Below are 26,228 nucleotides of genomic sequence, written 5' to 3' on the forward strand. Positions count from 1 at the left end.
GTCACCTGTCAAGCAGCTTGGATACTTTGATACTCATCTATGTAAAAGCTATAGAAATTGACAATTTTGTATTCGCCGTGACCCAGAAAAACTCCCGCACGGCGTCGGACTTTGAAGCATTTTGAAAGAATGCAAGCGTCGAAATTAAGGTACATGTAGCTCCCGCTTACTTGGGCACGTCACCCTCGAGGGTGATGCGGTGCATCAACCGTTTATATCCGTGGTAGTCGTTGACCGGGTTATGCTGCACGCACCGGTTGTCCCAGAAGGCGACGGAGCCGGGCTCCCAGCGAAAGCGACAGGTGAATTCGAGCTTGACCTGGTGCGTGAACAGGTAGTCGAGCAACGGTTTGCTTTCCTCCTCGGTCCAGCCGTCAAAGCGTAGTGTGTGTGCCGTGTTCACGTACAGGATCTTGCGGCCCGTCTCCGGGTGCGTGCGCACCACGGGATGCGAGACTTCAAAGTCCGTCTGTTTCATGCTCCCCGCGTCTTCCTTGATGCGATCTTCGCGCGTTTTGCTCACGTCGGCTTTGGCGGAGCTGCTGATGGCGCGGAGAGGACTGAGCGTCTTCTTCAGGCCCTCGCTGAGCGTCTCGTACGCGAGGTATTGGTTGGCGAAGCACGTGTCGCCGCCATAAGGGGGTAGTTCGCGGGCGAGTAAGATGGTGCCCATCGGTGGCCGGTCGAGGTAGGTGGTGTCGGCGTGCCACACTCCGCCAAAGTTGGACGTTTCATGCTCGCGCTTCAGCACCTGGATGATTTCCGGATATTCGGGCAAGCCACTGACAAACGGATATTGCACAGGCTTGCCAAAGTGTTTGCTGAACGCGAGAAAGTCGGCTTGCGTCAGATGACCCTGGCCGCGGAAAAATATAACCGAGTGATCGAGGAGGGCGTTTCGGATTTCCTTGACGATGCTCGGGTCTGCGAGGTCTTTGGCCAGGTCGACGTCCGAGACCTCTGCACCGCAGGCGCCTGCAATCTTCTTGACCGTGATCGGCCGTGTGGTGCTTGCAAATCTCGCAACGGTGCTTCGATTTGGCTGCTGTGGTCCGTGGCATTTCGGCCGCAGCGTCCGACTGCTTCCCGCGAAGAGAGGCACGCAGCTCTTAGATGCAGACCATGCACCTGCTGAGGGGAGCCAACGGATAGGTACAGCCATTTTGGTTTGAAAGGGAAGCGGCAGCACTTGGATTCAAGCGAAGGAAATCGGAGTTGGTCTCGAATCCGGCGGGTTTTGGCTGTTTCGCAGTGGAAATGCCTGTTAGGGTCTCAACGCCAGTGATGGTAAGATGTGTTTTAATCTGATAAATCAAAAGGAATTCAAGATGCAAGGAGAGGACTTGTTATTACCACCACTACTACTGCAGTAGGATGTGACGGACTATAGTATCGAGGTGGAAGTGGGGATGGTGCCAGTATATCAAGGTGGATCCCACTTAGTTAGTTTGGCCGATTTCGGCCACCAACTATTGTATTTGCCCCCTTTCGGAGCTCCCCACCTTGCACCCACTGGTGCCTCCATTCGGCATAGTTTATTGCAGGTGGGGCCGGAGGCATTGAATATACTTGACCGAGGCGGTGCCTTCCAGAGTAAAAGCAGAGGGGATGCTATTACGGCAGTACAGTACATTCTGAGAGAAAGAGTCTCATGATATAAGCACGTGTCAGTAGCCTGCACAACTTGACGCAAGAAAAAAAAACTCTTCAAGTGAGGCTCACAAGTGACAAGATGCGGGTCTACAAGTCGCCGCACGGGGACCTCGATATTCCATCCCTGGATATCCTGTCGCTATTATTTGGTAAACTAGTTCCTGGTAGCACTTCTGGCATGTCTGTTCACCTGCTGATCTCTATGCTCTAGACTCGGACTTGTGTCTGGCTCGTGAAGACACCCAAGTCCACGTCGAAGCAGCCAATCCAGCAAACAGCATTACAAAAGCAGAGGCTCGTAGACTGGTCAAGCGGGTGGCGCACCTTCTCCGGCACCGCTACGATATTGGCGCCTCGGGGGTCGGTCGCGATGTCGTCTTCACAACGCTATACGGAAGTCCATTTGCTCCCGTCTTCTTCTACGGGATCGTCGCAGCGGGAGGAGTCTACACGGGTGCCAGCACGGAATACCGCGCGGCAGAACTGGTACGCCAGATCGAGGACGCAAAGCCTACTCTACTAGTATGCTCACCGGAGTGCGAAGCGAGGGTGGTACTTGCAGCGCAAAAATGTGGTATTGGAAGAGAAAGGGTCTTGATTCTGGAGAGCACAATCCCCAAAGGCTGGAAGTTGATCTCTGCCGCCGATCGGTCTAATCTCCTCGAGTCAAACGGGGACAAAATGCTTGACTGGCCACGTATTACCGACCGCCGAGCACTCGAACAAGTCACAATTTGTCTCTTATACTCCTCCGGCACTACAGGGATGCCCAAAGGCGTCCGGATCTCCCATCGGAGCCTCGTGGCAGACAATGTTTGCACTATGGACGTCGCTCGCCGCTACCGTGCCCACCGTAGACAAGAAGGACGAGAGTTTGTGATGAACACCATCGCACATCTACCTATGAATAACATTGCCGGAATCTCTCTGTACTCGACCTGTCCCTTCTATATGGGCGGCACGACCTGGTGGATGAAGAGCTACGATTTTGACTCCTTTCTGGAATACCATCGACGATACAGGCCGGCATATCAATTCACGGTTCCACCGGTCTGGCTACGAATTGCAAAGAGCGACAAGGTTACAGACCACTTTGACGGGCTGGAAGTTGCCGTCACAGGAGCGGCGCCTATCGGGGAGAGTGTTATACGGGACTTGAGAGAGAAATTGGGCAGGGGACGAGCCTACGTTGCGCAGACCTGGGGCACTACCGAGACTTCCGGGGTCATCGCCGCCACGGATTGGCTCGACCAGAAGACGTGGAGTGTCGGCCAGCTGTGCCCAAACGTCGTTCTTCGCGTTGTCAACGACAACAACGAAGACGTGGCCGAAGGCGAGTCCGGTGAGCTCCTGGTGGGAGGCCCAATCCTCTCTCAAGGTTACCATAACCGGCCTGAGGAAAACCAGCAAACATTTGTCGACGGGTTCTACCGGACGGGCGATATTGGGACGTACAAAGATGGGCACGTCTATATCCACGATCGCAAGAAAGAGTTGATCAAGTACAAGGGCAGCCAAGTAACACCTGCAGAGTTGGAGGCGTTGCTCACGTCCCACCCACTGATTGCAGACGCCGCTGTTATCGGAGTCTGGGACCACCAGCAACAGACCGAAGTGCCCCGGGGATACGTGGTTCCCCGTCCATCATCCCAAGGCCAGACCATCACTGCTCAAGAAGTGGCAGAGTTCGTCAAGGGCCGAGTGGCCAGCTACAAACAGCTACGAGGAGGTGTTTACTTTGTCGACGAGATACCCAAGAGTGCCTCGGGGAAGATCCTCCGTAAGGAACTCCGTGCCGAAGCGAACAAGACGAACAAGGCGAATAAGGCGATCCAGGCGAGACTGTGATCATTTGTTGTATGTTTCGGGGAGTGAATTGTGAAGTAACACGATACATCTTTGGTAGAGACATAGAGAGCACGGCGTATGTATGGAGTCACAATATAGTCACTTCCGGCTCTTGTGCCTCAAGCAGATCTCTCCGTCCTCTGTCCCCAATGATACCACTTCTTCTCTCCATGTCTGACCATCTCCTCGTACCAAGAACCCACGACATTCTCGGCTCCTCGGCAGACAATCTTCTCCTCATTTTGTGCCTTGGTTTACAAGTACAAAGTGGGAGGTCCGGGGAACTACAACTGGAGGGATCAGGTGGCTGTCCATGGATCATCAGCCCTCGGAGTATACAAAGTATGTTTCGTTCGGTTACATAAAACTCAGCGTCGCCACCTCCATCACCTCCGTCTCCATGTTGAGCATGCGTTGAAGTAAAGACTCCGGTCGCTGAAATCCTCCTCTTGCTTGACTATTGAGTAGTTTCTGTCTTCTTGGTGGGCGATCCCGTACTCGGTGGACATTGAGACACACGAGCCCCGCTGCTCCTCCGAGCGAATGCAACAGGTGAGCAATCTGGCCACCAGTGAAATACTCGTTACCTCGTGGGCCAAGCAGAGTCTGTGGTGGTGTGTCTTGCTTGAGGCTGATGTTCCGAGTTGTATAGGAGAAAGCCTTTGGTATCTAGTGTTTGCAACTGAACCCACCATCGCGTCCAAGAAATCCTAATACTCTTGCACATCGACTCAGCCCACCTAATCTTAGTCGAACATGGCTTCTCAACCAGAACTTGCCAGCTCCAAAGATGGCGTTACCCAACAGACTAATGGCGTCGCGTATACCAATGGCGACTCTCACTACAACGTGCCGGCAGAGACTCTCAAGGTCTTCCAGGAAGGCATCCTGGGAAACTCCCGCATCGCTCGGTTTTTACCGGAAGAGGCTCTCTCAGGCCAGTTCCCAGTCCACTTCACCGGCTCGTCTGATCCTAGCCTCCCGATCAATTGGCGCGAGGCAGAGTCGGTGGCCGCCCTGAAAGCCCTGGAAGCCACTCTGGTCAATGTGATTTTGAAGCGAAAGTACAACCTCGACCCTCAGACGGTTACCATCAATACCGACCATGCAATCCTGTTCATTTTCTCCTGTATACTCTGGTCCATCGACCCTGACGGCGCAAATATCTCTCTGAAGGGCAGCCTGGCGCCAGGAACCAAAGGAGTTGATCAACACTTTCCATCTGGTGACACGCACCGGTTGTTCGCGAGTCTCTATCGAGGGGTGTCCTCTAACTTATATCGGTGTGCAGACGGCAAGTTCTTCCAGCTGCATTCGTCCCTGAATCCCGATGGGCCACTCAAATCGATCGACCTGCCTTTGGACAGGGACGTGGGCTCGTATGAAGAGGCAATTCAAATTTACATGGACGCCGTGGGCAAAATTCCTTCGGACGAACTGCAACACCGCACCAGCGACATATACAAACACGCCGGACAAGTTTGCCTGTCTAGCGAAGAGTTTTGGAACTCGGAGCACGGCAAAGCCAACCAACATGTCGACCTGTTTGAGATCCACGACATCCCCAATGAACGGCAGCCTGCCTGCTGGTGGCCAGCAACCAGCCAAACATCCCCATCTCGTCCGCTTGCTGGCTTGAAGGTTGTCGAATTGACTCGGATCATTGCTGGTCCCACCATCGGTCGAGGGCTCGCAGAGCTGGGGGCCTCGGTGATGCGAGTCACAGCGCCTCACTTGCCCGACTATGGTGTCCTCCATCCCGATCTCAACTGGGGTAAATGGAACTGCCATATTGACCTCCGAGAGGAGGAAGGGCGTGAGCGATTGCGTGCTCTCATTCTCGACGCCGACGTCGTCCTCAACGGATACCGGCCCAACGTGCTGGCCAAATATGGATTTGGCGAGCAACAGGTCATAGATTTGTGCAACAGCCGAGGGCGAGGCGTCATCTATGCACGGGAAAACTGCTACGGCTGGAATGGGCCATGGCGCAATCGAAGTGGCTGGCAGCAAATCAGTGATGCCGTCACCGGGGTGGCGGACTCGTTTGGTCGAGCCTTGGGTCTCGAGGAACCGGTGCTCCCTGTATTTCCCAACAGTGACTATTGTACAGGCATTGCTGGCATCTGTGGTGTCTTGATAGCCATCATCCGCCGAGGCGAGCGGGGTGGCAGTTACCTCGTCGATATAGCCCTCAACTATTATAACCAATGGCTCATCAGATCAGTCGGCACATACCCTGACAAGGTGTTCGGGAAAATGCGCAGGGAGACGCCGGGCGAGGTCTACCGGCACTATCACACAACAGGATACACGTACCCGAGGATGCTGAACAGCCTTCTCAACGGCCAATGTCGAGAGCGACTATTTAAGGCCGAGTTTTTCGAGGATAGACCTGCCGACGTCGCCATAGGGAAGGGTAAGGTGATGAGATGCGTCAAGCCAGTCATTTCCTTCGATTCGGGCATAGTGAAGCCTGGATATCACATTGGAACGAGGCAGAATGGAGTCGATGCCCCCAAGTGGCCAGAAGACTTGACTATACAGCAGGTGGCTTAAATATCTCTCACAGTCCAGGAGAGATCCCACCGTCTCCATCTCAGTTACTTAGGAAGAGTCAGAATCGTGCCAATCTCATCGTAAAAACTTAGGGCCTCCTGTGCTTGTCCACTTGGTTTCAGAAGCATGACAATGTCGCGCTGATGTATCAGGATAATCTGCTCCCTGTTTTAAGCTTGTCACGTTGAGGCGGGAATTCGCGCCATATGCTTGCTTCGAGGTGCGTAACTTTGTTTATTTTTGTCAGGGACGTTGGGTCCTCATCATGCCTTTCATGGTGACCTGGTGCTGGAGGTGCAGGTGACCCTCGTCATAAGGATGAGGTCGCTGGATCTTCCGCACTTCATGGGTTTATGTGTTCGCGCTCAAACTGGGCCTCAAGTTCGAAATACTTCAGAGCGCGAACAAACATCCCCGAGGCCCGCCAGGTTATGATACTGCTGAGTCTTTCGCATCCTTCACGTATGAGTGCCTGAACGCCTTCCTCGGACCGGATATCCTTTGCAGAGCCAACGCTGGCGCACCCGCCGTAGCGAATCCACTGAGTAGTCGCGGCCATCTGTTCTGCATTTGCGTAGATTTGACCAATATCAATCGGGGTAGTGTCACGGTAGTCTGGAGGTAGGCGAGGACGATACCTGCCGTAAGCAATAAGAACGGCATAAGCTGCAAACATCCGCAGCACCTCACAAGGCGAACAGAAGATGTAGTGATTGGAGACGCCAATGATTTGGGCTGCATGCCAGACCAATGAGCGTGTCTTCTGTGGATCGCTGGCATAGCTGATCGCCAGCCGACGCTCTGCTGCATTGATTGACGCCATAGCATGCGGGTTGTTGGCAGAAAGACTCTTCCGTGCAATGAAGACGACCAAATCCATCATGTCGCCAGAATTACTCAGGTTGGAGTAGTGATATATTGAATATATCATGCTGAGCCACAAAGTCAATATACTAAGCGCAGATCGAGGGCTATAACTCACCTGTAATTTATGAGTTCCTCATTGGATCGCGGCCGCGAAAGTGAATGGCGAATCTTGCCCAAAATCTCCAGCAGGGTTGTTTTTCTTTCTTGTTGCCCGGATGAAGACTGCGGTAAGCCAAGGCACCCGGTCATGAAAACCATGTCCAGTTGTTTCAAATCCCAGAGGAGCCGGTCCAAGACGGTGGTGCAGTATCGCCTCGAATACGGTGGTAGATCCGGAGGCAACTGCTTACCAGCAACAATACTCCGGAGGCAGAACGCCAATGAGGCCCCTGTCGCGGTTTCGCTCATGTCGACTTTCAACGCTGCCCACGCCTGAGCTGACGGTGCGGTCCAAAGAGAATCCGCACACGGCAGTCGAGTCGGAAGCTCTGAAAGATCGATTGCCCCTCGTTTGCTGGTCAACGTAGACAAGGTATAGTCAAACCCAAAGACTGTCCACGCAAGCCTTAGTTCTTGTTGTTGGTCCCTCCAAGAGATCCAATCCTGATGAAGACGAGCATTTCGGTCTCTATGGTCAGTGTACTGGTCGCCCTTTTCCTTTTCGCCCTCGACAGAGACGGAGAAGTAAGAGCGCAGAATTCCCAGGCCACGAAGACTGCCGATCAAAATACCCCGGGAACGATCGGCGACTTGGTAGAGCTGGCGGTCACCGGACCCGAGATAGTAGATCGAGCTTAGACAGTACGCTATCAGATAATTGATGTCTTGATAGTTTTTTGTGTCAGAAGCCGCCTTCAGATTAATCAGAAAATCAGCATCACTGTTGCCCAGGACAGTACAATTCCCAGCGCACCACAAGTACATTTAGGAGTGCCAGTCAACTTACAATCAATGGTAGCATCTTTGAACAAAGCTCGCTCAGAACGGCCAACTGCGCCCTGCTAGGCCCGTCCCTGGCTGAAGAAGCGGCACCAATCAAGCTCATGGCCGCGATCAGAATGGTGGGACAAGTTTCAATATCCCATGTGGGGGTGTGTATGACTGGTGAAACGCCATGGAATTCTCTGAAATACGATTCTAGCCATCTTTTGACAACTTGCATCGCGGCGACTGTGCCACGGTCCACCTCAGGGATCGGTAAGTATGTATCTGAGAACAATTCGGTGAGGCTGTTATGGAATGATGTATATTCTTTGTTGCTCGTCTGAATCTGCATTTGGAGAACTTGTCGCATTGGGGGTGCCTGGTAGCGTTTTGGTGCGGCGTCACGTTCGGCATCAAATGGCCACTGTTGGCGAGAGACATCGTGGTCCTCGGGCGCCAAGTCAGTGACAGAGGGAGTCGCAAGACCAGGCTGATAAATTTGAGGAGAGGCTCGCGTAGTTCGAGTAGGCAGCGGCGCCGTCTCGGCGGTTCGATCCAGGCAGGGAGATTGCTGACGGTTCGAAGGGCCGTCTTCGTTCGCAGCCATCGGTTCGGATATGCCCCAGTCTCCGGTCAGGTCTTCAGAAACATCCAACCAGTCAACCCCAATTTGTGCGAAATCCAGACCATTCGAGACGTCAAATAAGGGTAACGAGCCAAATGGATCAGCGAAAGGATCCTGGAATGGTGGGTACTGTCGGTCAACTCCTAATGCACCATGTGCCTGCTCACTCTCCATAGCATCAACAGACTGTGTCGAAGCACAGGGTGCCAGAGAACCACCGTAATTCACAGGGCCTGCTACACTTTCCATCGCAGAGGCATCCTGTGGCTGGAAAGTTGAGTTAACCAAGATACTGGACAAATGTTCATGTGCATTACTTACAGATCCATTGGGCCTGTGTACCTCCTCCTCTGATTGAGGCTGTTCCTTTGACTCCTCCGGGTATTTGCAAACTGCGTTCACTTTGGCACAAGTGGCACATGGGTGATCTCTGTCGCACTTCAATTTCTTTTGGACACAGCGGAAGCAAGACTTTTGGCCACCCCTCTTGCTGGCTTGTCTCGCATGATGCACCTTACGGTTATGCCGGAGGAAAACATCCTGTCTTGAGAATCTTTTCCCGCAACTGGGGCAAGGAATGATATTCCGTTGCGTAGGAGGAAGATGTGAATGAATATGCCGAGTGAGATGACTCTGCCGTGTCAGACATAGTCCACATTCGGAGCATTCAAGAGTTCCATTCCCTCTACGATTCTGGCGGAGGGACCTCCAGTTAGCAGGGGCCGGCATGTCTGGAGCGAGCGCGTCAACACAGATACACCATCCACACTCACCTGGTGAGGTGATTCTGTCTCATGCACAGTTGGATCTGACCGCCTTACATTAGCAGAATCCATTGGAATGTCGTTGAAATCTGGTCTCGATCTTGATACGGTGGACGTACATCAGAAGGCAAATGACAATCTTGACGCGGGGGTTTTAGCTGCTGCCCTCGGGGTAAAAGGCTTGGCGGGCAGACGCTCGTGGGATCGAGCGAGACAGCTTGGCCATGGTTACTGGAGCAGCAAAGACGGCTTGTCGGAAGGGTTACGTGGAGAATAAGCGAGCCAACCACCACCTGCAGTTCAGAGGCGGAAAATTCTGGGGCTTCTGCACCTGGCACGTGGTCTTGGAAACCCCGGACTAGATATTTCTCCGTTCACCGTGAGCCTCGGCTGGCTTGCAAGACTCTCCCTTCTCTCATCCCATCTCGGTTAAGCTCTTACTGAGTACTAGAACAAAGGTCCCATATCAACCCCTCGAGATGGTGTTCGATTCGATGTCTCTGACATGGGCGAACCGTCATGGCATGTATAAAGTCGGCAAATCCGATGTTGTCTGCCACCTTGCTTCCATCCCTGTGGCTGCCCTAACCCACGATCTCTTCCAGTTTTACCTCAGATCTCCCCTCTGACCGCAATCTGCTATTTCGTCTTTGACTCTCTCGTTACAATGCCCTACAAGTCCCAGTGGTCGGTAGACATACCGGAATGTTCCTTACCGACTTTCCTCTTCAAGTCACCTACAGCACCCCTGGGCTCCCAGCGCGCCTTTTCAGAAGCTGCCCGCCCTGATACGCATTACCTGACACGTGATCAATTCCGGTTATGGGCTCAACGGTTTGCGCTTGGTTTGCAGCGGTCAAAGCACTTTAGGAAAGGGGACCGCGTTCTCCTCTTCAGCGGCAATGACCTCTTTGTTCCAGTCGTGTTCATGGGCGTGCTATGCGCAGGCGGAATCTTCTCTGGTGCCAACCCGACCTTCGTCGCTAGAGAGCTGGCACATCAACTACGAGACAGTGGCGCGACGTACCTTCTGTGTGCAGAAGGATCACTGGAGACAGGGATCGAAGCTGCAAAACTGGTTGGTCTCGATGTCGCTGAGAGGGTCTTTGTCTATAATGCCAAAATCTTCGATGGAGAGACTAGAGGGCTCAAAGGCTGCAGGTACTGGAGCGACCTTGTGGCGCCCGCGGAAGACGCTAGGGGATTCGAATGGGATCATCTAACGGGACCAGGGGAGTGTAACACCACTCTAGCATTGAACTACAGCAGCGGTACAACAGGTGTGCCCAAAGGTGTCGAGATCACCCACAAAAACTACATCTCGAACACGGTACAGGTGCAACAATTGGCCACACTCCACCCTGAATATCAAATCCGAACCGCCCGTGCTTCATGGCTCTGTTTCCTTCCGCTCTACCATGCATACGGTCAGACATTTTACATCGCTGGAGCCTTCAGCCGCGGGATCCCGGTGTATGTGATGCCCAAATTCGACTTCATCCAGCTTCTCGAATATACGCAGAAATTCCGCGTCACAGACTATGCGCTCGTGCCCCCAATCGCGGTTATGTTGGCCAAGCATCCCGCAGTGGACAAATATGACTTGAGTTCAGTGGAGAATATCGGATCTGGAGCCGCACCGCTCGGCCGCGATGTCTCGGAACAGGTCGAGCGACGAATAGGCACAGGCTTGAACTTCAAGCAGGGTTATGGAATGACCGAGTGAGGCATACACAGACTTTTTGCCGATGCTCAAATTCACTGATTCTTGTTTTAGGTGCACTTGCTCCCTTCTTGGGTGGGACCCAAGGAAGATATCTTTGACTAACTCCGTCGGCCAGCTCAACGCTAACTGCGAGGCCAAGATAATGACTGAAGATGGCACCTCCGAGATCACCGACCGCGGCCCTTCAGCGGTCGGAGAACTATGGTGTCGGGGACCCAACATCATGAAAGGATACTGGCGTAACCCGGAAGCCACTGCGGCAACGCTGACGCCAGATGGATGGCTCAAGACCGGCGACATCGCATATGTGGATGATGATCTGTGTTTCTTCATCGTCGATCGAAAGAAGGAATTGATCAAAGTCAAAGGGAACCAGGTGGCGCCAGCCGAGCTAGAAGCCCTCTTGCTCGAGCATCCCGGAATAGCAGACGCGGCAGTGATAGGTATGCCGACCGAAGACGGAGACGAGAAACCTCGTGCTTTCGTTGTCAGACAGGTCGGGCCACAGGGGGAGAACTTGACGGAAGAGGCTGTCAAAAAATTCGTCGAAGGGAAAGTCGTTCGATACAAACGACTCGCGGGTGGAGTGGAGTTTGTGGATGCTATTCCCAAAAACCCATCCGGCAAGATTCTGAGAAGGCATTTGAGAGATGCCACACGGGAGAAGATGAGAAGAGAGGGCGTGAGACTGTGATCCCGCGAGGGCTCGAGCGACATCACGTTAACACTGCAGGCAAGCGGGGAAGCAGAAACACGCTGTCGAGTGTCAATCGATGACTGACCTCGCATGGTCTCCGATTACATCAGACAAAGCACATGGAGAGCCTCAGACTGGCATAGCCCTCAGGACAGCTCGCACAAGCAGCAGGACCGATAATGCATCCTCCGGAACGTTGCAAAGCATCTATGTGGACGAAAATCTGAAAGAGGGCTTCATCTGAGAAGCGAACTGAAAGGACCAAAGGTCTTCATTGCTATTGCGACCTTTTTTTTTCCTGGAAATAAGCCAAACGAGTCGATGGGAAACTTATTGTCTGCCTATGTGGAAGAGGCTTGCTAGGATTATCAAGACTCGTAGTTGGTCGAGATGCTCGATTCGCCTCAGGTCAGCTGCCCATATCTATCTTTCGTGAGGCCCGTAAGTGGTCTGTGGTCTGGGATCACTGAAAATTAATCGTTCGGATCATGGTGTCCAAAATTGGAATAGACATTACTTCTCGTCCTGATCGTCGTCCGTGCTCAGTGCTGCAAGAGCCATCTTCAGCTCCTGCACAATCTTCCCATCGAGTACGTTGCCGTTCTTCGTATTCTGCCAGCTGACTTCTTTTTCGTCCAGTGCTATTGTCAGCTTACGCCTTGCCTCTTCCTTCATGGCAAGTATATCGCGCAGGTCTTCGACAATGGCTTTCCTGTGCGCGTCGTAGCCTTTCAATGGTAATATAGTCGTGGGGTCCACCGCAGCAGATGCACCAGCGTCCCGATATGAAGAAAGAATGCGCGAGATAAGAGCTAGAGTTGCAGCTTCATTCGTCACGGCCAGGGTTAACGCGTAGGCTCCGCCATGAGCCGATTGCGACGTAAGCATTAAACTGGTGCTTGCACGAATCAATTGGTTGGGAAACCGATTGAGAAAAGCAGAGATTTCAGGCGCAACTGCACCGCCGACCGCGTGAAGGAGATTAAGGCAGAGTGGGAGAAATCCCTTCGCCCATAACTGGTAGAGATAACTGCAGTTTGGTCGTGTGTCGGTATGCGAGGCACCGCCAGGAACGTTCTGAAGTAACTCAGAAGTCTTTGAGGAAAGAAGTCGATTGAGCACGCCCTCAACTGCAAGCTCTTCCGCGACAGACGGCAGTGATGAAATCGAAGCCAACAGCTGTACACTGTACTCAGCATATCGAGGTTGAGCACCACTCTCTGATCGGGTCAGGATATGCGACCACGAGTAGAGCAAGAGGCCAACCGTGATGATACCAGAAGCAGATAGTCGATCCGATAACTCCACCAAGAATTGAGGAAGACTAGGCAACCTGAGAATTGTTTGCAATAGTGTCAACAAGAGTGAGATGTCACGTGGTCCAATAAGATCGTCTTCAGTATCGTCGTCAGTCTTGAGCTTCTTTTCCTTCTGGTCCTGAAGAGCAAGAACCGCGGATTTGAACCCTTCTGCCACAATCGTAGTTGTGATTTCGAGGAATGTTACATTTTCGTGATCCAGTGTAACAACACCCGTAGAGCTACCCGGAATCATGGTCGGCCTCCTCTTCTTCTTGACATGAAACTGAATGGCGAGGAGTAGAATGGAGAGGATCGATCGCCAGTAGGCGAGGTCGTTGTTGATGATCGCGTGTTCATAGGAACCATTTCTGAACCTGACAGCGTCCCAAGCGGGTTCCAATAACCCTGCGAAGTCTGATCCTTTGACGCCGAATGCAACCAGTTGACGTAGGAGGGTTAAGCATAGATCTGCCCGAGTTTGAAATAGCGACTCGAAGAGCACTTCAGACGGATAAACCTGACAATTTGCTTGTAAAGACTTTCGGACAATCTGTGCCATCGCTTTCTGGACCTCGCGATCTCGAGCGAAGAATCTGCAGTGGTCGACACAAAAGCGCTGAAGGCTCGAAAGCAGGGTCAGTTCGGAATCCACGACTGAGAGATTGGTATTTGCGCGCCTGAATTCTGCTGCAAAAGACTGGCCGCTGGGCATCCCTCTCCTACCTTGCCAGTATGAGTCCTTGGCCAACAACTCACTGGCATATTGGAGATCGTAGAAGAAGTTCGGCCCGTAGAACCGTTCAGTCAGCCCGGTACGACTGACGTCGGAAACTACCAGTCCATTGTACTTGGCAGCAAAATTTCGACGGAGGTTGGCGTGCAGCGATGAATTATAACTGGAAACTTCGACAGCATTTGAGGTAAGCCAATTAAGCAATGGCAAGAACGTCTTGACGGCGTTGAAGTCTCCCGCAACTTTCGCATGATGGAGATGAGTTGTTGCAATGTCAGCGACAACAGTGGCAACCAAGTTCTGCTGGGCAACATCAATTTCATCGTGGGACTTGGGATCAAAACCAGCGACGAATAAGACAATCGTGGAAAAGAATTTGTCCGAGGAGGAGAGATCCTTTGTCACCCAAGGCCAATTTTGCTGCGCCTCCAAAACAAATTCAAGCATTACCCTCGAAACTGTTCGAGGTAATCTTGAGATATCGTTCAACTCCTTAATGGCAGACTGGGTGAATGTTGGGCCAGGAACGCACTTGGCAGGGGACTCCCCTGACTTGACACGCTTGAAGTCGTCCGGAGCAGCGCCTGTGAGGATGACCATGGCCAGCCATTGCTGAGAATCCTTGACCAAGAAGGTGAGGAGTTTCCAGAGTTCAGCGCGTTCATCGGGAGTTATAGACTTCTGGTCAAGATGTCGAACAACATTGACGAAGTCAATGCAGGACGAAGAGCCCAGATGGCCCAGCAAAGACGAGGCCTGATATCGTTCCACATATCCAATGACGAAGCGCAATAACTTCAGGCAAGGAGTCCGGACGGAAGATGGAGACTGCAGTGTCCGAATCAGGCAAGGTGCGGCATCAAATATACGCCTTTCCAGTATTGACAATGGAAGCTCCTGTACTTGACCGTATCGAACAAGCAGCGATGCTAACGACAATACAGCGCTGACCTGTCGATCAAAGAGACCTTCGTGAGCTAGTGTAGATCTGTCGACTGTGCTCGCCAAGAAAAAGAGACGCGTGAAGGGGTAGATCGCCGAATCTTCGGGACCCGATAATCGGAACGAAGCCACAAGATATTTCGCTGCCTCAAGAAAAGGTATCGTCAAATGGTTCGAAGAGCCGATTGACAGACCGTAATCAAAGGCGTAGCGAATTATATCGTAAAATGAATCAGCAATCGAAGTGCTGATACGGACCTGTTGAGCGGATACTTGAAATGACCAGTCTGATATCTCTTGAAAGATTTGGAACATGGTCTCTGTTGCAGCTAAGAGCATCTTGCTCTGGAATCGCCAGGCTGCGGACACCGTTGAGTTGCGACTCGGGAGACCTTGGGTGGACGAAAGACCATGACCAGACTCCCTCAGCGCCAAGTTGACCAGTGATCGGTACAACTCTGTGCAGTTTTCCAAGAAATCGAAGTTCCGGAGAGGTACTTCCACTACAGTGACAATGTTGAGGATCGGTGAAGGAGCTGAATGATGACCAAGGAGACTTGTTCGATTGAGATAGGACCAAATAAGGTGCGGCTTGATTTTCGTCAGGACACTGACGAAATGAAGACAAGACGCCATGACTCGACAATCGAAAACCGACGTAGACCGACGGCGAAAAGCTTGCAACTCTTGTTCGAGAATGTCGAAGATGTACAGGACTAAATCCATGTCTGAAGCGAGATTGCTGCTGGCTTCGTCCAGAATCGAGGTGCAGTGATGCTCAATTTGGTCAGCAGACTGACCGTAGAAGGTGCCGCTGAGAACAGTCGATAGAAGAGTCGTCAGAACGCCAATGATCTCCGAGGTCACAGCGTCAGGGTCTTCAAACGGTGTCAAGGCAGTGGCTAGCAGGCCCATGTAACGCAGCTCCAGTAATTGCCCCATGTATGCCAGACCAGAGAACTCGTATTGCCATCTGATTACCTTTGGGGATGTGTCTGGGTCAGAGATGACTTCACCAATGGCACCAGCTGGGATAATCGACGTGGTCTCTGATTCCTGGTGTCCGAAGGTCAGCATCTTGTTCTGTGAAAGATCAAGTGCATTGACTGATTTGTTGAGAGCCACGAAGCTACCAATCTCATCCTCACGGGTCGTTCTGTAGTCAATACCTTTAACCGCGGCTTGAGTAAAGGATACGAGTCTCCGAAGCCGAAATTCGACATACTGCGTCCCATCCTCACTAAAGATAGGGGCCTTAGCCAATACCCGACAGAAACGCAGAAAAGGCAAACACTCGTATGGAAATCTTGCTGCAGAAGTGTCGAAGAAGCCTTCCAATAGAAAATTGTCTTCAATGAACTCCATTGCGGGATCATAGACTCTCTTCTCGGAGGAGGAGTCGGGAGTAGATGACAGTAAGGCTAGCTGCGATGATACCAACTCCGGTGTGTATCCCAAGAATGACTGTGACACTGCAAGAAGTTCTTGTATCGTTTGGAATTTGTAAACAGCCAGTGTTCTCGCCGTATTGCCGGCTGATGCAGCGAGTACTCCGATGTACTCAACAATGTGGCAGTGCTCAATGGCAGCTTCGAGGAGAAATACCGATGGATCGTCGCTCGTGTTGAGCGTAGTGAATCTATCAAGAAGATCTTCGAAAATTGTTGGCTGAAAAGAGGATCCGCTGCCTGAAGAACTTCGACGCCCAGTCGCTGCATCGAACGCCGCGACCCCGTCAATCGTTCTTTGAATATGGTGGCTTTCTCTGTTTTCCTTCATGGCAATACCAAGTTGTTTGATCCGATGAACCGCGACTGCCCATGCGAGGATCGCAGGGCCGGCTTGTATGTTCCTCGTAGCGGCTTCATTAGCAAGCAGCTCATATATTTGAAAAGCGCAGTCGAGATCGAAGAAGTACTCTGTCTGGGAGTCGTGTCGACCAGCATGGCCGGACAAGGCCGTTTTGTTCAAGGTAGCGACAGTAGATGCGAGGTTGAGCAGAGACAACGACACCAGGGATGCTCCTGACTGTATTCTTTGGATCGCTACCTGTTGAGCGTCGATTTCGGAGGCGAAAGAGGCGAAAAATGCAACCGAAGACATGAACTTGAGCCAGTGAAGAACGGTCTGCGACGACGGTTTCTCTTCTGAGCTCCGCAACCTCAGTAACAGGATTTCCAAAGCCACACCGATCATTTGTAGACTGGCAGTATCTCCCACAACTTTCAGAATGCTCAGGTGTGGCTCATCCAATTCCCATGAAGGGATTGACTGCAGACTCTGCATCTGTGCTTGGATAAACTTGACAGCATCCTCAATGTCCTGGGTAAGGCCAGCTGATCCATGTCGTACTAAATTGGCTAATCTCCTGCCGGGTTGCGGCGGCGCTGTTTCGTCTGTGTCCGGCAAGAGACTGACATCCAAAAGATCCTCTGCGAGGCGCAAAAGCAGGACTTCTTGCTCCAGATGCCTCCGGATCAGGCGGGCTCGGCGTGTATTTCGCGAGTCAAGGGTTTCTTCGTCTCTTGCTAGGGGTCGCCGCCCTCGCCCTTGACAACTCCTGTCCACAAAATCTGACCCAAGGGCGTCTTTCAGGCTCGCCACTTCAGCCTGGCAGAACCCTTCTTGCAACCTGGATTCGGAACGATACTGCCACTCCAGGATGGTCAATCGCAACGCCTCTTTCTCTTCGAGGTTGACCTGCTTGCTAAGCCACAAAGCATCCTCCTTCAACTCGTCACGGTTGAATTGTCCACCTGATGGGATTGTCGAAATTTGGGAGTCGAAGGTACTTTTTGACGATGTGGACGGCGGGGGAAACACGGGGAACGTAGACTCCAGTATTTCTTTAGTGTGGTTACCGGAGAGCAGCTTGGTCACAAAGTCTCTCTTCGATTCGTCATGGGAAAAGACCGCGTCAAAGAGATCGTCCCAGGAACTGCATGTTTTCGTTAGCATGGCATTCGACCAATTTGTTGCGGAGGGGTTTTACAGAAGGAGGAGCTCGCCAGCAAGACATTTCTCTATATTAGGGAAATAATTCGGGTTCAGTGAACCAGACGCCATATCATCAGAGAAGATCAGCCTTTCGGAAGCAGCATTGACAGGGTTGTTGGTGGTTGAACAAGTGATATGCAGGTAAGTGTAAACGGCAATATTGAAACAAAAGCGCGTCGCAAGCAATTTCAATACTCCGACGTACTACGGTACTACGCCGAATGATCTGCCGTAATTCGCTTAGTCATTTCCGCACTTCTCAGCCTCGTCTGCAGTCACACGACTCGAACCTAGTTGACACTTTCGATCCTCTGGAGCACAATGCTTTGCTTTATCCCGACTTCTATCGGAATAGATTGGCCGACAACCACCATTCTTCTTTTTCTTCAGCTACATGTAAGCCTCCGAGCCACCTGAGAGCTATCTGAGAGCGAGAACAATCTCGACCAGGAAAGGTATTGGATCAGACACCCTTGAACGCTGTTTTCCCGACTCTGTACAGCAGCAAGCAAGGCAGGGAAATGCGAATATGACACTGGCTGTTCTAGCTTTGTTCGTATTTTACAACCTCCTCGGCCTTCCAAAACGCAATTCACAATCACCCAAGACCAGATACAATGGATATGGTTCCAGAGGAGCTCGATGCTCACCTAGAGGTGAGAAACCGTCTTAAGACAAGGAACTTATGCATAGTATGGGCCAGAGCACGCCGCAGTTTTCAAGTCTTGCTATTGTTGTTTGAACGACATATCCATTTTCCCTTTTCACGTCTTGCGTAAAGGTAACCAGGTTGTTCAACACTATGATCTACCCAATACTCGTGTCAGTGTACATAATACGACAGCGTCCATGTGGGGTTTCGTCAGGTTCCTCACATCTTTGTCAGTGACTAGGACAACTTCTATTTGATGATGATCCAAAGAACTTGAGATCTGCCAGCTGGAAACCCTTAGAGCGTTCAAACCAGCTGCACTATGTGCGAGGCGACCGGAGCGTCTTGTCATATTGTAAGCAATGGACCTGACCATCCTGGTATCTCAGATAAGTAGCTACAGTCTTGCATACAACGAACTGGTCTAATATACATCTGCGAATGCGCATGACGAGAGTTCAATGTTCGTGACCGCATCCTGTCCCTGGACTCCCTCTCTTAACCATCACCGGCGGGTTTCCCGGATAAGTGATCTGTATACTTTTTATGCATTTTCATCTTGCATCGTCGGTATACAGGTTCCTCGACAAGCTAGTGTTTTTTCTGTCGTTGAATCAGTCTCTTCTTGAACACATCATCTTTCTTCTATTCACTTTATCATTACTTGTCTTTCATTGCGTACGTCTGATCTCCTGTTCAGATCTTCACATTGCCTGGTTCTTACAACAAAGCATGTTTGCTGTCACTAGCGACGTGTCACCTTTTTGATATCTACTGTCGTCAATTCTCAAACATTTCGGACTGGTGCTCACCAGCTGGACCAGCTATTTTCCCTGGGACAATGTGAGTTCCTTCTGCAACTGCTCAGGAACTTCGTGTTGCGGCTTGTTATCCCATCCGAGCCCACGACTAGGCTGCTACGGCAAGATACCAAAGCACAACGATCCAAATTATCGGCTCCAACAATACTAAGGTCCAATAATGGAAGACGAAAAGAAAGTCAGAGACACGATGAAGGGGCGCGAACCCAGTTTAACCAAGGGTGAAACTGTCTCGACAAATGGGAACCATGGTACGACGGAGGTGCAGCAGCGGGCACAAAGGCAGAAGACGGGAGACTCAGAGACTAAAGACCTTACTAAGGACGAACGAATCGAGTTGGCGGGTAAAGATCCATTGTCAACGCATGATCCGTTGTTCTCTTGGGACTGATACGGCACAGGGCACGACATCGACGACGCGTGCGGGCAGTTCGAGGAGAAAATGAAGACCCGTGAGTGTGCTCCCCTGACTTTCAAGATCGCGCCTCATTCCCATAACATTATGATATTGAGTCGATATCGATCATAGGCGATTATCGACCCTTCGTCGACGAATCAGGCTTTGTGTACTGCTTCACATTGGTGAGAAAGGATATATTGAAGAACCGGCTTGCAAAACATCGTATGAAGGTGCGCTATGCGCCTCATTTCTCTTCCCAGCCCGACACCAATTACCCGATATGCCACGGAGCGGCTGAGGGCAAGCGTGGAGAGCCGAGAAAAGGTAGGTTGCCTCCACAATATCAGAGTCTCTTCGGTACTAAATAGGCCAGATATGCGTTTCAGGTGCTCTGAAGACCCGGAATTACGCTCGAGACTTCCTCCCTGTCCGGTGCCGATGTACATCTTTCCCAAACAATACCCATTTTCTCGGAACCCTGTGATTGAGAGCTCCCTGCCTCGACACCTCAGACCTTCAAACTCCAAGCTTCGTGTGCGCATTCCCGATCCATGGGCTTTGAGCCTACAACTCTTTGAGTCAGACTCGGTTTCAGGTGGTCGCAGGTCCGCTGGGCGTTTTCCTTCCCTTTCCGGGCTCACAAATGCGGGAAGCCGTCGAGCCACAAAGTCATACGCATGCTACTCGGTCCACACGCGATCGGACATGATGTATGTACAGACACTGGCTCCATCAGGCAGCACATTTGACTTTGCATGGGACATGTTCTGTAACTTCTTCAACAACAGGGTGGGCGCTGACTGGAATGATGTACAGGCGGAATTGACGGATATCCGGCGCGAACGACTCTTGAGCGAAAACTTGCGTGGAAAAGATGGCGCAGATGACGGCCAGCGCTTGTGCCTCCCAATGTCAACAGCACCTCAGTGTGTCAATGAAGGTGATGCAGCTGTCGACTCTGTTGAACCTAGGAGGAGGAAGCCGAGCGTGACGGTGCTGATGCATAGTCATAAGACTATTCCGGATACCAACCTGGAAATTCAGGCGAGGACCCCAGAAAGCGGATGGTGAAGGCATATCGTCTACCAAGGTTTGCTGGAAACCATCGTCCGTTGACCGGGACACCAGCTGAGAGAGCTGTTGCATGGCAGTGTAAAACTCTGACATCGACCTGGTTCCGGGCACCGTCGGGTTTTAGAATGAGTTTGACCTCACAGATAGTCCTTCTTGCGGCTAGTTCTAGTGTATTGGGTCAAAGCCCATTCAACTTCACCACCAGACTCCTTCTCCAACGTACCACCTCTTATCTCGAAGCATCTCATGGTCATCCTGGGCCCGACTTCAGCCAATTCGACATCCCTGTAGCCAGTCTGCACAAAAACGTGATGCCGTACCTCGATACTATCCTCGACATTCTTGAAGGTCACCACCCTGTTGCCAACCTTATGCGGACCATCCCGTGGAGGGAAAATGTGTTTGAGGATCTGGACCACTCTCTTTCCCAGCCGTGTCGTGAACCCCTCAAAGATCAAATGAGGATACGACTCGGATACTGTTCCTCTTGATGCATTGGGGATGTCCGCGCGGAGGACGACATTATGGAGGGAGAAAGAAGCGGTTGGACCATGCGGCAGATGGGAAATGGTCATTGCGGTTGGAGTGCCTCGATGTTCGTGGAGCAAAATGATATCCGTGAGGGCGGCGGCCTTTGCGCTGGCAAGAAGATTGGGGAGGATCAAGTTTCCTCGGTTCAAGCGGATAGAGGTGGGCAGAAGCAGGCGGATTTCTTTGGAGAAGGTAGAGAGACGAGTCGAAGGGCTACGGGAGGTGGTGACAAGTGGACGAGGGTCGGAGAGACCAGACAACATCGAATATTCATCGTCCATAGACTCTTGTGCAGCGGCGGTTTCGGGATCCAGAGACTCATCGTACTTGAAATCCTTGCGCAGCGAACGGTCGTTGGCGATCGATGGGTCGAGCGGTTTGCCAGTAGCCAGCGACTTCTTTAGCAGTGCACGTTTCTCTGCAATGCTAGCATCTCGCAGTTGGATAGCGCGACGGTAGATATAGTCACGGCGCTCGCGGGCTTGCCGACGGAGCATTTTGCTGGTCTCAGAGGGTTGAAGAGATGAGAAAGAAAGGAGGACCGGGACCAGAAAATTGTGATACTCGGACTGTGGAAAGATAATTTTGGTGGAGAAATTTCGCCGCACTTCATCCGCATCGCGACTACCCACCTGCATATTCCTCCATCCCTCGCTTCACCTTTTAACCACCCCCCTTCACTGCAGATACTCTTGCAACCACAAACCCCTGCATGTTCGACAATAGATCGCTAACGATCTCTGAGAACTGGAGACCGTCGGAGGGGTGTGGACTCGCGACGCTTATGTGAAAAGTGGGTGACCCCGTCGACTGCGCAGATTGGTCACCCTTCGCCTCAACCTTTTTCGCCGGAAACGACGCAAGTTCCTCTTTGATGTGAGACTGTCGGGACGCGGATCCTATCAAGACTGGGTGTTTCAGGATGGAGGCGTTCAGCAACATGGGAAACCACTTGGTTTCCAACTCCGCAGCCGCTATCAACGCCATCGATGACATTTCGACCGTCGACCCGGATGAGAGCGTCCTGAGCCTGGCCAAGGGCCCCAGAAGACGTCAACACGATGACGACGAGTCGGAAAGCATAGAAGAAGACGATCTTGAGAGCCTCGCGTCCGCTGCTGTTGATGCGAATGGCAAGAAACATGTCCAAAAGGCCGAGGAAGAGAAGGAACTGCCACCCCACGCCTGCGCGTATGTGACTATCTTGCCTGTTCTTCACGAGACATTGCACTGACTGATCCTAGTTACTGTGGCATTCACAATCCAAGCAGCGTGGTTCGCTGTTTGACATGCTCCAAATGGTTCTGCGCCGCCCGTGGAAATACCTCTTCCTCTCACATCGTTAACCACCTTGTCCGAGCCCGCCACAAAGAAGTCCAACTTCACCCAAGCAGCTCCCTCGGCGACACTGTACTTGAATGTTACAACTGCGGAACTAAGAATGTCTTTTTACTTGGGTTTATCCCGGCAAAATCAGACACCGTCGTTGTCCTGCTCTGTCGTCAACCTTGCGCAGCGATGCCATCCTCCAAAGACATGAACTGGGACACCTCGCGGTGGCAACCATTGATAGAAGATCGTTCATTTCTGTCTTGGCTTGTTGCGCAACCAACCGACCAAGAACAACTCCGTGCAAGGCACTTGAGTCCTCAAATGATTGCAAAGCTGGAGGAACTCTGGAAAGAAAATGCCAATGCCACCATCACCGACCTCGAAAAAGCGGCCAATATCGATGACGAACCCGCTCCGGTCCTCCTACGCTACGACGATGCTTACCAATATCAGAATGTCTTCGGTCCTCTAGTCAAGATCGAGGCTGATTACGATCGCAAGTTGAAAGAAAGCCAGTCGCAGGACAACCTGATTGTCCGATGGGATCTAGGCCTCAACAACAAACACTTGGCCAGTTTTGTTTTGCCGAAACTCGAACTCGGCGACGTCAAGCTGGCTGTGGGAGACGAAATGCGACTCAAATATACTGGAGACTTACGACCAGCCTGGGAAGGTGTGGGCTATGTCATCAAGATTCCCAACAACCAGTCGGATGAAGTTACGATCGAGTTGCGAGCAAAGGGCGACCACAAGTCCGTGCCCACTGAATGTACCCACAACTTCACGGCAGACTACGTTTGGAAGGCCACGTCGTTCGATCGTATGCAGCTCGCGATGAAAACATTCGCTATCGACGAAATGAGTGTCTCAGGCTACATTTTCCATCGCCTTCTTGGCCATGAAGTTGCTGCAGCTCCGATGAAAACCCAACTTCCCAAGAAGTTCAGCGTCCCTGGCCTACCAGAGCTCAACGGTAGTCAGATCAATGCGGTCAAATCCGTCCTACAGAAACCTCTCAGCTTAATTCAGGGCCCTCCAGGCACTGGAAAGACCGTGACCTCTGCCACCATTATTTACCATCTGTCAAAGATCAATGGAGGTCAAGTCTTGGTTTGCGCACCCTCTAATGTAGCTGTCGATCAACTCTGCGAACGCATACACCGCACGGGACTGAAGACTGTCCGAGTGACTGCGAAATCCCGAGAAGATGTGGAGTCATCTGTTGGCTTCCTCTCCTTGCATGAACAAGTCCGAATGAACGACAGCAATGTGGAACTGGCGAAGCTGAACCAACTCAAATCCGAACTCGGCGAATTGTCGAGCCAAGACGAGAAAAAGTACAAGTCGTTAACCCGGGCAGCGGAGCGGGAGATCCTTCAAAATGCCGATGTGATATGCTGTACCTGTGTCGGTGCTGGGGATCCAAGACTTGCTAAGTTCAAGTTCCGCACCGTGTTGATTGACGAGTCCACTCAGTCAGCAGAACCGGAATGCATGATCCCTTTGGTTCTTGGCTGCAAGCAGGTTGTCCTTGTTGGTGACCACCAGCAACTGGGGCCGGTCATTATGAACAAGAAAGCTGCAAAAGCTGGCCTCAATCAATCTCTCTTCGAGCGCCTCGTCGTCCTTGGCTGTGCGCCAATCCGTCTGAATGTGCAGTATCGCATGCATCCCTGTCTGTCCGAGTTTCCGTCAAACATGTTCTACGAAGGATCGCTTCAAAATGGCGTTACTATGCAATACCGTCTCCGGAAAGATGTGGATTTCCCCTGGCCTGTTCAAGACGCACCCATGATGTTCTGGTCCAACCTTGGAAATGAAGAGATCTCAGCATCAGGTACCTCGTATCTCAATCGCACGGAGGCGGCCAATGTGGAAAAGATTGTCACGCGTTTCTTCAAAGCCGGGGTCAAGCCGTCGGACATCGGTGTCATCACTCCATACGAGGGTCAACGCAGCTACATTGTTAGCTCCATGCAAGCCACGGGGACCTTTAAAAAGGAGATGTACAAGGAAATTGAGGTCGCCTCCGTCGATGCGTTCCAGGGTCGGGAGAAGGATTTCATCATCTTATCATGTGTCCGGTCAAACGATCACCAGGGCATTGGTTTCTTGAGTGATCCCCGTCGTTTGAACGTGGCCATGACCCGAGCCAAGTATGGGTTTGTCATCCTCGGCAATCCCAAAGTCCTCTCTAAACACCCACTCTGGCACTATCTCTTGCTTCATTTCAAAGAACGGAACTGTCTAGTGGAAGGCCCTCTGAACAACCTCCAGGTATCTCTGCATCAATTCAGCCGACCTAAGCAATCTTACAGGGGCCCACAACGCTATCAGATGGCATACAATCACGCTAGTCATATGGCAAGCGGCATGATGAACGGGCGAACGGCTCCGCGCAACGACTACCGTGAACCAGCAGGTTCGGTCGTTGGCTACATACCGGATGATGTTTCATCCATCCACTCCTCTGCCATGGGCGGAGTTGGTGTACCAGCAGGCTATCCCCCAATGTTTCAAGGCTTCACACCTGACGCATGGCCCTCTCTTCAAAACACTCACGCGCGCCGACAAAATGGAGTCAAGGCAAGAGCGGTCCCGAGTAGCGTGGCGGGAGAATCCACAGTGGCCACCGAATCCGACATTACGGGCAGCATTCTTGGACAAGGAGGGGTCAGTCTGGATCAATTGTCTATTCATGATGCCCATAAACAGCCCAGCTACAATCAGGCGGATCGACTCAAGAGATATGTGGAAGGAGGAGTCCCTGCATCTGGTGGCTACGTGTCGGGCCACAAACTCGGCAAGTTGATGCACGAAGATGAAGACGCCAGGAGCGTTTCGACTGCGTTTGCCAGTCAAGTTGGTGGCAGCTACGACTGATATTATTGCGATACCACGACAAGATCCCAATAATAGTGAAGAACGAGCTCATTTGAGCATCCCTTCCGAAGTGTAGTCGTTATCAGCATAGGCGGCACCTATGAATAGATGCCGGTCACCGACCCGACGAGTGTCTTGTTCGCCTCTCAATGAGGGCACATGCTTCACCGTCTCCTCTCTTCGAGATCAGCTAGCAGCGCCGAGACTGCGGCAACGACGACCACGATGCGGCGCTTGCGAGGCTAGAGGCCACACGATTGCTTGAGACGAGTCCTTGGATTTTGCCAAGATCGGAAGAAGCCTACTCAAGGAGAGAAGATTGAGAGTGGGAGGTGTTTGAGGCAACGGAGCAGGTGTGTTGCAGCATTTTGGGATGGAGTCGTCTGCCCTGGTGGAACACTGCAGGTCTACCACCATCGTACCGTTCCTTTCTTGAGAACGGCAAGCTTAGGTGGTGGCGGTGTTGGTGATGGCAGCAGCAGCCTCTCAGGTAAAGACAAACGCAAAGCCAGGAGGAGCGGGAAGAGTCTCCGGAGAATGAGCTGTGGTAAAGTTGATGGTCAGCAGAATGAGAATGAGAATGTTCGTGCTTTTTGTCCCTTTTCTTTTCAGATTTGTTGTGCTGTGGATTAATAGCACTTGGTCACTCATTCAACAACCCACGAAAGATAGTCTGTCGCTCTCTAATTGCCAATTTTATATATAACGCACCAGGGAACGCCTGACCAATCGTTCGATCTAATGATATATGTAGTGCGTAGCGTTCCCTTTGCAAGTAGTACATCATCATGAGTGGTGGGTCACGTGGATGTAATACTGAGGTAAGCCAGCCACGGCGGCGTGGGATGTCACTATCTTTCCCGATTTGTCTTAGCCGAATATACCTGAGGAGCCACTCT

The 26,228-nt window shown here is 51.8% G+C and overlaps 9 protein-coding genes across 9 annotated transcripts; 5 read left to right on the plus strand and 4 right to left on the minus strand.

Moving 5' to 3' along the window:
- Nucleotides 1-166: 166 nt before the first annotated feature.
- Z517_05787 (uncharacterized protein) lies at nucleotides 167-1,162 on the minus strand (the record flags this gene model as incomplete). The annotated part of the gene is made up of 1 exon (XM_013427529.1): nucleotides 167-1,162. One exon carries the CDS (start codon nucleotides 1,160-1,162, stop codon nucleotides 167-169), a length of 996 nt encoding a protein of 331 aa, XP_013282983.1.
- A 570-nt stretch (nucleotides 1,163-1,732) lies between these two features.
- Z517_05788 (uncharacterized protein) lies at nucleotides 1,733-3,501 on the plus strand (the record flags this gene model as incomplete). The annotated part of the gene is made up of 2 exons (XM_013427530.1): nucleotides 1,733-1,802; nucleotides 1,865-3,501. 2 exons carry the CDS (start codon nucleotides 1,733-1,735, stop codon nucleotides 3,499-3,501), a joined length of 1,707 nt encoding a protein of 568 aa, XP_013282984.1.
- Nucleotides 3,502-4,257: 756 nt separating this feature from the next.
- Nucleotides 4,258-6,060, plus strand: Z517_05789 (uncharacterized protein; the record flags this gene model as incomplete). Its single annotated transcript, XM_013427531.1, has 1 exon — nucleotides 4,258-6,060. One exon carries the CDS (start codon nucleotides 4,258-4,260, stop codon nucleotides 6,058-6,060), a length of 1,803 nt encoding a protein of 600 aa, XP_013282985.1.
- A 343-nt stretch (nucleotides 6,061-6,403) lies between these two features.
- On the minus strand, nucleotides 6,404-9,205 carry Z517_05790 (uncharacterized protein; the record flags this gene model as incomplete). Its single annotated transcript, XM_013427532.1, has 3 exons — nucleotides 6,404-6,992; nucleotides 7,043-7,779; nucleotides 7,874-9,205. The coding sequence occupies 3 exons, from the start codon at nucleotides 9,203-9,205 to the stop codon at nucleotides 6,404-6,406; spliced, it is 2,658 nt and encodes an 885-aa protein (XP_013282986.1).
- A 702-nt stretch (nucleotides 9,206-9,907) lies between these two features.
- Z517_05791 (uncharacterized protein) lies at nucleotides 9,908-11,660 on the plus strand (the record flags this gene model as incomplete). Its single annotated transcript, XM_013427533.1, has 2 exons — nucleotides 9,908-10,962; nucleotides 11,018-11,660. 2 exons carry the CDS (start codon nucleotides 9,908-9,910, stop codon nucleotides 11,658-11,660), a joined length of 1,698 nt encoding a protein of 565 aa, XP_013282987.1.
- A 516-nt stretch (nucleotides 11,661-12,176) lies between these two features.
- Z517_05792 (uncharacterized protein) lies at nucleotides 12,177-17,705 on the minus strand (the record flags this gene model as incomplete). Its single annotated transcript, XM_013427534.1, has 2 exons — nucleotides 12,177-17,577; nucleotides 17,632-17,705. The coding sequence occupies 2 exons, from the start codon at nucleotides 17,703-17,705 to the stop codon at nucleotides 12,177-12,179; spliced, it is 5,475 nt and encodes a 1,824-aa protein (XP_013282988.1).
- Nucleotides 17,706-19,269: 1,564 nt separating this feature from the next.
- Nucleotides 19,270-20,580, plus strand: Z517_05793 (uncharacterized protein; the record flags this gene model as incomplete). The annotated part of the gene is made up of 4 exons (XM_013427535.1): nucleotides 19,270-19,453; nucleotides 19,511-19,561; nucleotides 19,639-19,833; nucleotides 19,883-20,580. 4 exons carry the CDS (start codon nucleotides 19,270-19,272, stop codon nucleotides 20,578-20,580), a joined length of 1,128 nt encoding a protein of 375 aa, XP_013282989.1.
- Nucleotides 20,581-20,720: 140 nt separating this feature from the next.
- Z517_05794 (uncharacterized protein) lies at nucleotides 20,721-21,611 on the minus strand (the record flags this gene model as incomplete). The annotated part of the gene is made up of 1 exon (XM_013427536.1): nucleotides 20,721-21,611. The coding sequence occupies one exon, from the start codon at nucleotides 21,609-21,611 to the stop codon at nucleotides 20,721-20,723; it is 891 nt and encodes a 296-aa protein (XP_013282990.1).
- A 425-nt stretch (nucleotides 21,612-22,036) lies between these two features.
- On the plus strand, nucleotides 22,037-25,329 carry Z517_05795 (uncharacterized protein; the record flags this gene model as incomplete). Its single annotated transcript, XM_013427537.1, has 2 exons — nucleotides 22,037-22,305; nucleotides 22,359-25,329. 2 exons carry the CDS (start codon nucleotides 22,037-22,039, stop codon nucleotides 25,327-25,329), a joined length of 3,240 nt encoding a protein of 1,079 aa, XP_013282991.1.
- Between the last annotated feature and the right edge of the window lie 899 nt (nucleotides 25,330-26,228).

The sequence above is a fragment of the Fonsecaea pedrosoi genome, assembly GCF_000835455.1.
Source record: "Fonsecaea pedrosoi CBS 271.37 unplaced genomic scaffold supercont1.4, whole genome shotgun sequence".
NCBI lineage: Eukaryota > Fungi > Ascomycota > Eurotiomycetes > Chaetothyriales > Herpotrichiellaceae > Fonsecaea > Fonsecaea pedrosoi.